The sequence below is a fragment of the Dromaius novaehollandiae genome, chromosome 1, assembly GCF_036370855.1.
Source record: "Dromaius novaehollandiae isolate bDroNov1 chromosome 1, bDroNov1.hap1, whole genome shotgun sequence".
In the NCBI taxonomy this organism is placed as follows: Eukaryota; Metazoa; Chordata; class Aves; order Casuariiformes; family Dromaiidae; genus Dromaius; species Dromaius novaehollandiae.
Genome location: NC_088098.1, coordinates 12354572 through 12367566, shown reverse-complemented (window position 1 = coordinate 12367566; position 12995 = coordinate 12354572). Strand labels below are relative to the sequence as shown.

Below are 12995 nucleotides of genomic sequence, written 5' to 3'. Positions count from 1 at the left end.
AGCACCTCTTTGTTACCCTAATCCACAAAGACTGAAAGGGTTTAGGAAGTTCTTGCATAAGCAGTTTTGAGCAGAGTTGTTTGCAGCTGCACTCAGTCTGAAACTGTTCACACTTAAATTAAGATTTCCCAGATTTTCCTGTGGCTCGGGGGTTGAGCCAATGTGTTAACCTTTTTCTGGTTGCTGCCAACCAATCTGAATGAAAGGTTACATCCCAAATATTGATTGTGCAAAACATATCTGAGAGTAATACCGCTAGTCATTTCAATCCAATCTACACAATGGAAACAGTCTGGGTTTTAAGAAATATTTCTAACATGTTTTCATAAACATATTTAATAGGAAGCATAAACAAAACATAACCTCTTAATATGTCTTAGTTATTAAATTTTAACTATTGGCCTACAGCCATTATACTCTGTTAAAGCTATTAAAAATGTTTTTTAAAGACTTTATCTCCTTTAATTGCACAGCAGTTTCCACTTTGAGCTGCTTACACAACTCTTACTAGCACTGCAGACTGCCCACCGAGCAGTGCAGCCTCACGCTGCTTGGCCAGTATATGCACATCCCCGCTGCTGCTGAGGCTGTCTGCTCTGTCACTGCAGGGGCTCGGGAGGATCGCGGAATGACTCCCTCCGCAGTGGCTGTTGCGCGCTTCCACTGCAATGGCTGCATGATCCCCACCAAATCTGGAATGAGATCCAAGGTAGCGAAGGAAAAGAAGGAAACTTTTCTGCAAATATCTGCAAGACCCCTATTCTGCTGAGTGCGCTCTGCCACTCCTGCAAGGGTACTCTAATAGCTGAACTTGCAGAAGACTGGGCTGCTGGTCTAAAGCTTCCTCCCTTACTGTGAATCATGATGCTTGGTGCCATACAATATAATGACTGGCTGCTTTAGAAAAACTAACTATGAAACGAACACTTGCAAAAATACCTTTCTCCCCCATCAGTAAGGTGGCAAAGTCAAGCTGCAGTTGAAATATGAAATTCTTGAGTGTGTTGTAACAATTAACAGCTGGTTTAAGGGCAGAAATCCTATTAAATCTCTACTGAAAGAAAGGCAAAGAAGAAAGTTCAGCCCTGTTCCATTCTGGCTTGTCTTGTGTGACTGCTGTCCAACACACTGCATTTGCCTAACCATCAACCCAAGACAGACGAGAGGCCCAAGAAACAACCCAAATAGGGAAAAGAGAAAATGGGATTGTATGGGGTACACGAGGGTGTAGGGGTTACTTCAGTAGCGTGGAAGTTGCAAGGCAGTACAAGCATTGATGAAAATACGGCATTATTGCGCAAGGTGGCTTAAAAGAAAGAGCTATATCAGCTGTGGGAGACACAAGACCCAAAACAAAGCTTTTATATTTTGCTACTTCCAGAATAACTTTTTAAAAATTGAAAGTTAGTTAGAAAATGGAAAGACTGAACACCTAGTCATGTTACAAATAACATACACAAGCAATGAATACATCCAGTGATTTTAGAGCTGGAGATCTGTATTTTTCCCCTATTCAAATGGCTTATAATGAGAAATATGACATTTTAAAACAACTGGGAAGTTAAATAAGTCTCTTAAAGGTATATATTTAGCAATTTATATATATATACACCAACAGTTTAGGCTGTTCAGAGTATGGCTTCAAGACTCCACTTCTGCAATTTTTTTCTGTTAACACAGAAAAGTGTATGCTCACACATACAAAACTGACAAGAGCAAGAGGCTATACAGTTTCGCCCAGAACCACTAATTTCACCTACAGAAAGAGATGATAAACTTCCATTGATTTTTATGATGAATACTTGGGCCAGATCAAGCACTCCCTAATTACTAGCAATATTAGCTGCAACCTAGGTCTTATACTTCAGGCAGAAATTGCTATGATTGATATCACACAGGCACAACAACTGCTGCATTCAACACTGTCAAGAATTTAGTTTCTAAATAGGTCAAGGTATTTCAAGTACTCTAAAATACTATTTCCCCACTATTGAAAAAAAAGCCTTACATTTGTGTTATTATATTGTGTTATATTTAATAAGTAGCTTTCTTCTCTGCTACATTGTGCTTCATGGGACAATTACAGGAAATGGTAGTTGATTCCTGATGCATTAGTTGGAGCAAAGTAAATGATGCATTTGAGAGAGTATTAATGCCACTGTAGTGCTGAAGTCTCACCTGGAATGCTATGTATAGTTCTGCTCATCCACCATCAAGGAAAGTTAACAAGCCAGAACGAGTGAAAAATTGGTTGTCTGAGAGAATGGACAATCTATCTCACACATGCACACAGAGAAAAACACAAAACAAAACACAAAAACCAACCACCCTGAGATTGTCTTGATTAGTTTAGGACAGCTGTAGTTTCCCATCTGTAAACACATCGGGGGTAACCATATCAGAAGAGTTACATGACTTCACTGTCATAAATAATGACGAGACTTGATGACTCAGGTCACCCCTTTTAACCTTTTGTTTGTATGATGCCTAAATGGCAGCACGTACTCTACTAAAAATGAGCAAGAATGTTTTATGTCATTGCATTACAAAAATTATGATAATTTGGATATTTAAATGATAAAAAGATTTGGGTGGTGGCATCAACAGCAAAAAAAGCTCAGACTGTATATAGAGCATTTAATAAAAGAACAATTACGACTGTACATAAAAGCAAGCAATTTATTTAGAAAATTTAGAACTATTCATTTGTATATTCATAGCAGTATCAGAGTCAGAGTTCCTAATTACAACTAAGCAAGTTCTGGTATGAATTTCTGTGTAAACATATAAAGGAAACAGACGAATTGATTACAAATAATTGCACTGCATAGAAGATGTGTGAAATTCCCCTTGCAGAACAAATGCAGCTGGTGTGCAATTTTATTATCTTGTTCTAATTTTCACTATTCTCTCCTATACAAAGATTCAAAGCCAAGTGGTTGTCACGCTTTGATAAGCAACATGCCAGCAGGCAGAAAGGATTGCAAGAACCCCACTGAGAAAATCTGTCAGCTTTTCTTTGACCTATAAAGTTCTGTTTTGGTAGGTGAGAGGGATTTAATCTTTTATATAATTATTATGCAGTAGGTAAAACTGTATTTAGTTAGTCTGAACACTGAAGTCTTGTACTCTAGATTCAGCTAGGTTTCTAATTAAAATACAGTATACAACTAAACTTTTAAAAGATGATCCAGTATAGTCCCTCCAACTTTGTTTTAAGCCCAAGTGTAAAACATGTACTTGATTTGAGATTATTTAAAGTATTTATGGTACCACTTACCAATAAAATAGGTACCTTCCACTGGACAATGAATTATGAGTAGGAAACAGAATTTAAACCATTTCTTCAATCTTACTCTCTTATTCTTTCTGTCGTCTTTTATCTATTCCAGGCTTCTTTCACTGTGTGAAATCTGGAACGTTGCTGAGTTGTATGTAAAGTTTTAAATTGCAAAAGGAACATTAATTTAAGAGAGGATGCTACGCTGGGCTTCAAGGTCTCACTGCCTTTAAATGTAGAAAAAAAATACTGAAATTAAAAGTACAAATTATGCTAGATAAAGCAAATATTTCTATAATTGCTCCCCTCATTCTTTTGGTCTGAAATTGTTGGTGTTATTTATGAGTAGTCCTTCTGATTTTAGGAAGTTAAAGCAAGAAAGGTCCCAAATTTGCAAACATACTGTTGTAAGCAATTGTCTTGTGCAAAAATAAATTCCTGGAGTCTTGTAAACAGTCAGTCCTCTGTAGAGTAATGCACTGTAAATAGAATTCCACATTTATGGAATCTGAACAACCTCTTGAGTGGAAAATGCTGATATAAAAATACTAAAAATATAAAGTATCAGCCTAATCATAATAATATACTGTATTGAAAATATTTACACAATATATGAATTTGACTAATAAATAGGAGCCCAAGTAAAACTGTAACAAGGTATCAGCAATTTCAAAATACGAGTTTTCATAAAATACTTACGTACATAGTTTAAGTTATCACACACCATAATGACCATTCAGATAATCTAAAACTGCTGAGGTACTTGATAAAACATTAAAAACTTTCTTTTCTTGTTTTGAAGTTATTCGTTCCATCATATACATTAAGTGATGGTGAAAACATGTAAAAGGAGTTCCATGCTCAAGAGCAATGTCAACCCAGTCCTGGATGCACTTCAAAGGTGTCTCTTCGTATCCGGCAAACATAGCTGGATTTGCTAAGAGTCCTCTAGCCACCATTATACCTTCAAATGAGAAATCAAAACAAAAAGTTACAATAAAGTTTAAATTTAACATTTTTTCCTGTTGTTTTTGCATAGCACCTATTATGGCAAACATACAACGTTTGTGGACTACTAACAGGACAACGACAGAACAGGTATACAGCTATATCAGAGAAATCCATTTAACATTCCAAGCCCCAGAGCACCTATGTCATCTGTCAAAAAGTTCCACTTCATGATGTATCATTCCAGAAATTTTGAAACAATACACAGGACACAGAACAGAAGCCTTTCTTCCCTTCTTTTTAAACAGCAATTCAGTTCTATTTTGTTTTCACTTGCTACACACAAAATGATTTTTAGTGTAACTCAACTGATTAACTGACCTAGAATCATGCTTTCAACAAGAACTCAATGTCTCAGTTACAGGAATTGCAGGGCTCTTGGTCTGCAGCAAATCTTTGCTTTCCAGATAAACCAGCATACTGGCAACTCAAATCCTAAATTTTCAGGTAAATCCAGCCAAGTTCAATTGTTATTTTTCTGTGACAAAATGATTCACTTTTGCCTGCACTGTAAACAATCTTACAAGACAGGATGATTGAACATGACAGATTTCTTTCCATATTGTACATGACAAAAAAAATCCAAAGTTTTGGGATTGTACTTCCTACATTTTATATTTATGTTTTTGATAGATATCTTAAAACATAAAGATGCTTTATACTTTTCTTATTTCAGGTCAGTTGGGTTATGAGAACATCCTTTTCTGTTACATATTTTCTTCCTTTTCTATCACATTTTCTTTTGTATTGTACTAAACAATATTTCTTGTTTTAGGCAACAGATATTTCTTCCTGCTTTGGCTTTGAGATGAAAGCCACTGTGGCAGTTTGGTACTATCAGTTTCTATTATTGCTCCTAAATACTAATAATACTGGCTACTGTTCTCTGTCCTGTTATTCTCTAGCTGTAAGACCCAAACTCGGTATATCCACACCACTCCTTCAAAACATACATTGAATTTTCATACTGTCCTGAAATCCTAGACATCTACAGGAATCCATTGTGACAGGCACCAAATAACTGCATGGATCCTAAAATTCCTTTTTGCCAAAATTTTACAATTGAAGTGTAAGACAAGTTAGATGCATACAGATAGGAGTGTGCAGTGTCTCACTACGTCCTTGAAGCTACCCATTTTAACTGTTGTTAAGCATCTGGCTCAACCATATTTCCTTTTTCTCTGCCTTCTTACTGCATGAAAACTATTCCCATGTGCAGGGAACAGAGTTTTCCAAGAGGAAATTTACAGTTCTATAAAAGATGAAGAGCTTTGTAAAAAGAGGGAATGCATGTTTGAAGGTCCCTCTGAACTCCATTACTGAGTGATGAGATGGCACAATTAAGCAAAGGCTTTTGTAATCTGCCCTTGAAATCTTTATTTGTGGTTTTGAGTAACAGTGCTATAATGATTATGAGAGATTTTGTTTATGAATTTGTAAGGCATCTAAAACATCCTCTATTCATTTCTCTTCTCAGAGTGGAAAAAAAAAATCACTCAAATCATGCCCTACTTTGAGGCAAAATACTTAGAAGTTTGATTTCCAGGTTTATGTAAAAGACAGTGCTTAATCTTACCATCTGCTCCTGTCAAGTGATGAACATTTTCAGCATCTTTTAAAGTTTTAATGTCTCCATTAGCCACAACAGGTATAGACATACTTTGTTTAATAATTTTAATTGCATCATAATGTACAGGCTGATGTCTTTCTTCTACATTTCTCCCATGTACTGTAATCCATGAAACTCCACTTGCTTCAGCTTTTCGACACAGGTCAACTGTTCTTTTTATGTCCTCATGGATCCTAAAATTCCAAGGAATGGAAACATTATCTAGTAACTTATCTGAATTGTATAAAAAGCCATCAGCTGAGGCAAAGTTAACAAAGACGATATAAATAACCGTATAACTAAAGAAACACTGTTGATGGAAGGTAAAGAGACATTTTAATACAAACCATACGATTTTGTTCTATTAAAATCACTATTTAATTTAGTATTGTCCAGTTACATTACATCTCTGAAATAAACCTGGTGAGTTTTACAGAGATTGAGCAAAAGTGCCCAAAAGATTCTAAAATAAATGTTGTATCATTTTGCATAGTTTTGTGGAAAAAAAACTGTAACAATTCTCCTTTTCTGAGGGATTGTAAACTGAGTTGAAGCTTAACTGACCAATATGCAAAAGCCTCACAGGAGTCATCCCAATAGTGGATGGAGTGCTGCATGACACTTAAAAAGCAAGGCTGCATGAGGCTTTCCAAAAGTTCAGGAGGTGATGAAAGGAAGCAAACTGTTTCCTTCTCAGCAGCTGTGGGAGGCCAGTTCCCAGTTTTATTACGCCTCCCTTAACAGGCAACAGCAGCTGTGGCTCTGGGCTCTAACAGCTCACAAAGTAAGTTGTCATGATTGTACAGACTATGCAACCCTCTTATCATTGCTTTTCTTTTACAGAACCCTACATCTTTGAACTCATACATTCATATCTTTTGGACTGTAAGCCAATTCTGGCATACAGTGTAATACCTGGCTAAGTTAAAGGCCATGCTGATTCCACTGTCTGAGATTGGGATTACTTGCCCCAGATGTTCTTTGACCAGCTGGCATCAAACAAATCTCAAAAATCTTCGCATTCAAGGAAATGACAATAACATGTAACAGATATTATATTTTTATATTATTGTTTTATTATTATTAATATAGCAACACTAACATGTTTCTTTTCCTTTAAAAAAAAATTTAAGGGATTCTTCCACATACCATAAACAGCAGTAACTTAGACCTACCTTATTTTAATAGATACTGAAAATCTAGGGTTGTCGATCTGATTCCTTACATGTCTCACCATATCTCGAACTAGCTCTGGTTTATTTATTAAGGAAGCACCATAACCTTCTGCCATTGCCCATCTTTAAAAGAAAAAGAACATTTGTAATCTACATTCAAAAAAAAAAACAAACAACCCCCCCCCCCAAACCTACACACCCCAAAAGAGATTAATTTCAGCCAAAAACATCACTTTGGTTTCTCTCCTTACTACCTTGAGAATATGTGGTTAAGGAAGCAGAGATAGTACTGGTTGTAGTTCAATGATGTGTTTGCAGGATGGTATCAACTTTTACATACCGGTTCAGTCTCTGTTTTAAAATTAGAACTTTGGACAAGTTACTAATCTCTTCCAGTTCAATCTTCTGTCTACAGAATGGACTCACAAGGAAATATACTACCATTTGATTAACACTGATTTAGGTCATACATAAATGGAATAGTCTGATGTCCCCCCCGCTTGCATATGCGTCATGGATTTCTTCTGAACAGAAAGTGACTTTGTGTTGAAAAGGAATATTTTGGAATACAACTAAGAATCCAATTTCAATAATACTCTCTGTACCCTCAACTGAGACACACTTACTTTGCTTGACAGGAAATAACCTCTGCTGTTAAGTGGAAGCAACAGTTTATAAATTTTTAAATAATTTTTCTTATATAGGCAGATGAAGTATACACAGTTGGATTATTTTCAAACCAGCATGCACAAGAAACAAAAGCATGCATTTCCTGAAAAGAACTTCTAGTTTGGCATATTTAACTATAGTAGCTTAGAAAAAATGCACTTCCTTTTGGAAATCTCAGATCTCTCCAGAAAAGTGTTTTCTCAAATACTATAATTTTAAGTCAAGACAACCTAATTAGAATAGACAAATTAAGTATTTGCACCATAATATTATATCTTTTGCTTTCCTACATTTATTATTTGATGGTTTCACTTTGAAAAACACTGCTTGACAAGCGTATAATAAATGGTTCTCAGCTGAGCCAGTTAGTGAGAATCTTCATTTGTGCATCAGTACTCCCTGTCTCACTGTCAAGACAAAATCTTTATCAATTTATTAAGTGAGTAGATCACTGATTCACTGTATTTATAAACCTAGTAAAAAATTGAAGAAATTATTTTCAGCACTTCCTGAATAATATAATCTGTATAATTACATTTTAGAGACTATCCTTCACTTGCCAGGGTCTGAGACATCAGGGGCTTCCCTCATCATTTGGGGAATTGCTACATCTTTTCTCAACATACTTTCCAAATGCCTTGCAATGAAGCTCTTTTTCTGGAAAGTCAAATAGCCCATCATGGCACTGGTAATGCATATTTAACAGCTGTTGAGAAGGTATGGGCACTTCATTCCTGACCCAACACCCAATATCTCAGAAATGAAAAAAGGCACGTTGGCAAATACATCTGGTTTCCTCAGTCTCACCATGATGACAGGCATCTCAGAACACAGAGAACAGTGTCTTACCACAAAGACATTTCTGACTGACACTTTAAAATGTTATTACCATCTCAACCTTTATTTTTAAGCTTAAACAAAAATGACTATGAAGACCAGCATCCTTTATTTTCAAATTATTTCATCATATTTACACAGCTTTTTTTCAAAACTTTACCTCTGAGGACAGCCACAGTTTAGATCTATCCCATCTGCAAAAGGACAGATGATACGGGCAGCATCGCATAAAACCTGTGCTTCTTTAGCAGCAAACTGAACAATCAGTGGATGATCACCTACTCCAAAGAAAGGACATTTACAGATTGAAAAAAAAAAAAAAGACGAAATTCTAAATTGTGACTGTTTTATTACTCCTGGATAAACATCAAAATTTATCTTTCTTTCCTAAAATGTTTTAAAATATGTATTTGTTTACAAAACTACTATCAATAGTTGTCTAAATCAGTAACCTGTTTAAAAGCAGTATTATTAGTTTACTCTATGCAAAAAAAAAAAATCAGAAAATAATTATTGTATTTTGTATTATTCTTGGATGTTCTTAGACCCAAAAGTCCTAAACATTAAAAACAAGTAAAACCACCACTGTTGCCTCTATCTCCAACATAAATAATCTATCAGTTCTCTTATTTGGTTCTTATTTTCCCCAGTATTTCTCCTTTATTAAAATAAAATCTCAAAGTTTAACTTAAATTGCTATGTAATTTTCAATTGATTCAACAGTTGCTGTCTCTGAATTAGGTAAGCAGAACCAGATAAGCTCTATTACTCTCTTTGTAACAGTAACCTTTTCAGCTATTCCCTGGGGGTGTGATGCTCCAGCTAAAAATACTATCATAACTTGACTAACACTGCCAAAGCCTCCTTAGGCTATGCCAATGCCTTAGCATAGACTTCCTCATCATTCACCACTGTGCTACATAACCTCTTGAAGTCTTGTTTTTGGATATAGTTGTAGCTATGGGGAATCTTTCTGGTGAATATAGGATTTTTAGGTGTTATTTATTATCATATTAATTAGCTTATTGAAATTAAGCTGCTGATGATATGAAAAGCTTTCATATGAAACCAGGGCAGCACGTCTTGAAAGTAGGATTGTTGTCTTGCTGAAAATGTTTTCTATAATGCCTATAATGCACTGGCTATGCGTGTGGAATTGCTAATGAGGATTAACACGTAGGTAGCATAGCACACACACTGTAATGGATGGTAGCTGTCCTCAGCCCCTCAAGAGAGGGGGAAGAACCATCTATCAAGGTCCTGAATTTTTCACCAATAAGAACTGCACTTCAACAGTGACCTGCTCCATTCAGGAATATCAAACCACTTAGAGCTTGTTATGTTTTGCTTTACTTGTATATAATATATGCTCATTAACAAAGATTTCCAAAGACTTCTCTATCTGCTTTAGTCATCTTCATTCCACAAAACAACAACTCTTGTAACAGGAATAACAAAAGGAAAACTGATTTCTGCTGGGAATAAGTTATAAAACCGATCAAGAACCAGACCTAAGAAAAGAGAACTCAGATTCCTGAAGTAGGACATAGATACGAGGCACACCAGTTCATACTGATATTCCAGAAAAAAACAGTAAATTCAGTATAAGAGCTGGAAGAATCAGAACACAAAGGGTGCTACTGAGGTGACTTCCAGTATCTGCTCCCTGGACTGTGGTAAGTTCCGGGTCTAAGGCAGGTGACTGTTGAGTGCAAAATCAATAAATCCAATACTGACTAGATGAGGTCTCTTATGAACAGGCTAAAAGAAGTTGTGCTTCTTTCTTTATGCTAGTCCCCCCTCCAGCTGATCAAAGTAGTCTTGTGTTCTTCATTGCTAAATAACCCACTTCTTGCAGGAAGGGTAGAAAGTGTCTTCTCCCACAGATTATTTTGGGGCTACTGAAGTGCTCTTTGGGTGGGTAGGTAATTTTGATCCTCTTGGCTGAGGAAGACCTAGGAAGAAGGAAGCTTGCTTGTATCTGTGAACTCTAACCAATTGTTACCTAAAATGGACACTACAATCACCTTCACTTCCAATGTTCTCTCAAAGAGAGACTTTGCTCATTGGAAGGCAGGACAACACTTGCAAAGGAAGGACAGCACTGAGCTCCAGATAACAAATGAATAGAGGCACCTGGCCAGCAGTCACTACATAAATCTGCCTACCAAGAGAGATGGGAATTCAGATGTAAAACTGTGTCCTAGGCATCTGCTAGCTCAACATACCACCTTTTCTGACTGAAATTGGTCAGATGCGTACCTTCCACAGAGACAATATATGAAAACAAGTACTGGGGACCAAATACCTATTTAACAGGTATTTCAGTTCTTTACTGGATCTAGTCTCAATTCTTTCAAGCAATTTTCCTTTTAAGCAAACGAAGCAGAATTTAATGCGTTTTACCGTATTTTGTTTTTCAGCAGAGCATGAATGTTGAGCCTTCATGCTCCCCCTCCTAGCCCGCCCCTTCTTGCCAGCATGCTGTCCCTTTGCTGTGCTGACGCAGCTGTCTCTTTTGCCAGGTGGGAAACTTGCTAACAGAACTAACCCTTTGGAAAGAAGCTAAACAACCCACGGACATTTCCCCTTCTGTATTGCAGCCCCTTTTCTCCCCCCTTTCTGTGCCAACATGGCTGTTTTTCATCTGCAATGCAACGGGCAGAGTTGGAGACAGAATACACAGGCCGAGGCAGCTTTAGCAGCTTTGTTTCAAGTGGGAAACCAAAGCCTCAGCATGCCTCAGCTGGGGTCTACTGAACTATTTGTGATTGACTAAGCCCTTGCAGAGAGCCTGATGGTCATGTGGAACATGCTCTCCTCTGCTACAGCTGCTGCATTATATTAAAGGCATCTAAAAACACCTGTCTTACCACTCACTTTCCATATAAACAATTGCTGCAGTTAAGAGGGAGGGGGAATAGAGTAAGCTGTCTGAGCGTAATAAGTGGAAAGAGATGATCCAACAATGCACAAGGCAAGTGCACTTGTGGTGATGAAAAGACACCAAGTGCTTCTGAAGATTTTCTGAGAAATTTACCTATTTTAGTGGAAAATAGGTAGTTTAAGTCTCAGAGGGCAGCAGTACCCTATTAGTCAAGTTGAGACACTTCTAAAAAGTTACCTAAAAAACCCCAGCAAGCAAAATGATTACTTGTATATTTTCAAAACAGTGTCCATTTAGACAGTGTTCAGCTGAAGAGATTCACATTATGGTTAAAATTTTGGAATAACCCCATGCACCTAATTTTTTGGATGAGAATTAAATAAAAAAAATGCCGAGTCTAGACATAATAAAATTTTTAGCAGCAGCCACAGTGAACCTCTACGCCCATCTTAGAAATGTGCAACACAAATGACCGTCCCAAATAAAATACAAACAGATGTTGCAGTTGTAGGCTCTAACTCTACTCCACTAATTAGAAGACAATATCCCCAAACAAGCAGCCAGAAAGTTAAACATAAAACCACAAAAAGATTTTAACAAGTGGCTCCACAACTGGTTGTGAAAGAATAAATGCTAATAATGTAAATACTGTAATCTTAGCAAAACTGTCCAGGGCAGAGTATTTTAGAGGCCTATAAATATCACAGCCAGCATGAAAAAGGTGAACAGGAAAAAGAGATTGTTCATAACACCAGAACAATTTATGTATCCCTTGTTATCAGGCAACAAAATTAAAACGTAAAGGAGTATTTCTTCTCCCCTTCTCCCCCGTCAATATTTTGCACAATTAAACTGTGGAATTTCACAGAATGGTTGAGGCTGGAAAGGACCTCTGGCGATCATCTAGTTCAAACCCCCTGCTCAAGCAAGGTCACCTAGAGCACGCTGCACAAGACTGCATCCAGGCGGGTTTTGAGTATCTCCAGGGAAGGAGACTCCACAACCTCTCTGGGCAACCTGTGCCAGTGCTCAGTCGCCCTCACACTAAAGAAGTTTTTCCTCATGTTCAGAGGGAACTGCCTGTGTTTCAGTTTGTGCCCATTGCCTCTCGTCCTACCACCGGGCACCACTGAAAACAGTAGGCCCCATCCTCTTGACACCCTCCCTTCAGATACTCATACGTGTTGATAAGATCCACCCCCTCCTCCCCTGCCCCAGTCTTCTCTTCTCCCGGCTGAACAGGCCCAGCTCTCTCAGCCTTTCCTCATATGACAGATGTTCCTTAATCATCTTGGCAGTCCTCCTCTGGACTCACTCCGGTAGCTCAATGTCTCTCATACTGCGGAGCCCAGAATTGGCCACAGTACTCCAGATGTGGCCTCACCAGGGCTGAGCAGAGGGGGAGGATCACCTTCCTCCACCTGCCCACTGCAGCCCAGGATACCATTGCCCTTCTTGGCCACAATGGCACATTGCTGGCTCATGGCCAACTTGTTGTCCACCAGTTCTCCCAGGTCCTTCTCCACAGAG

The 12995-nt window shown here is 37.6% G+C and overlaps 1 protein-coding gene across 1 annotated transcript in view; it reads right to left on the bottom strand.

Annotated features, from left to right (window-relative positions):
- Positions 1–12995, bottom strand: part of LOC112980484 (uncharacterized) — a 45498-nt gene that overhangs the window by 26868 nt on the left and 5635 nt on the right. The window contains exons 4-6 of the mRNA XM_064505714.1: positions 8739–8856; positions 7073–7195; positions 5852–6091 (exon numbers count right to left, since the gene is read on the bottom strand). Coding sequence (XP_064361784.1) covers positions 5852–6091; positions 7073–7195; positions 8739–8856 — 481 coding nt within the window. The remainder of the gene's footprint in view (positions 1–5851; positions 6092–7072; positions 7196–8738; positions 8857–12995) is intronic.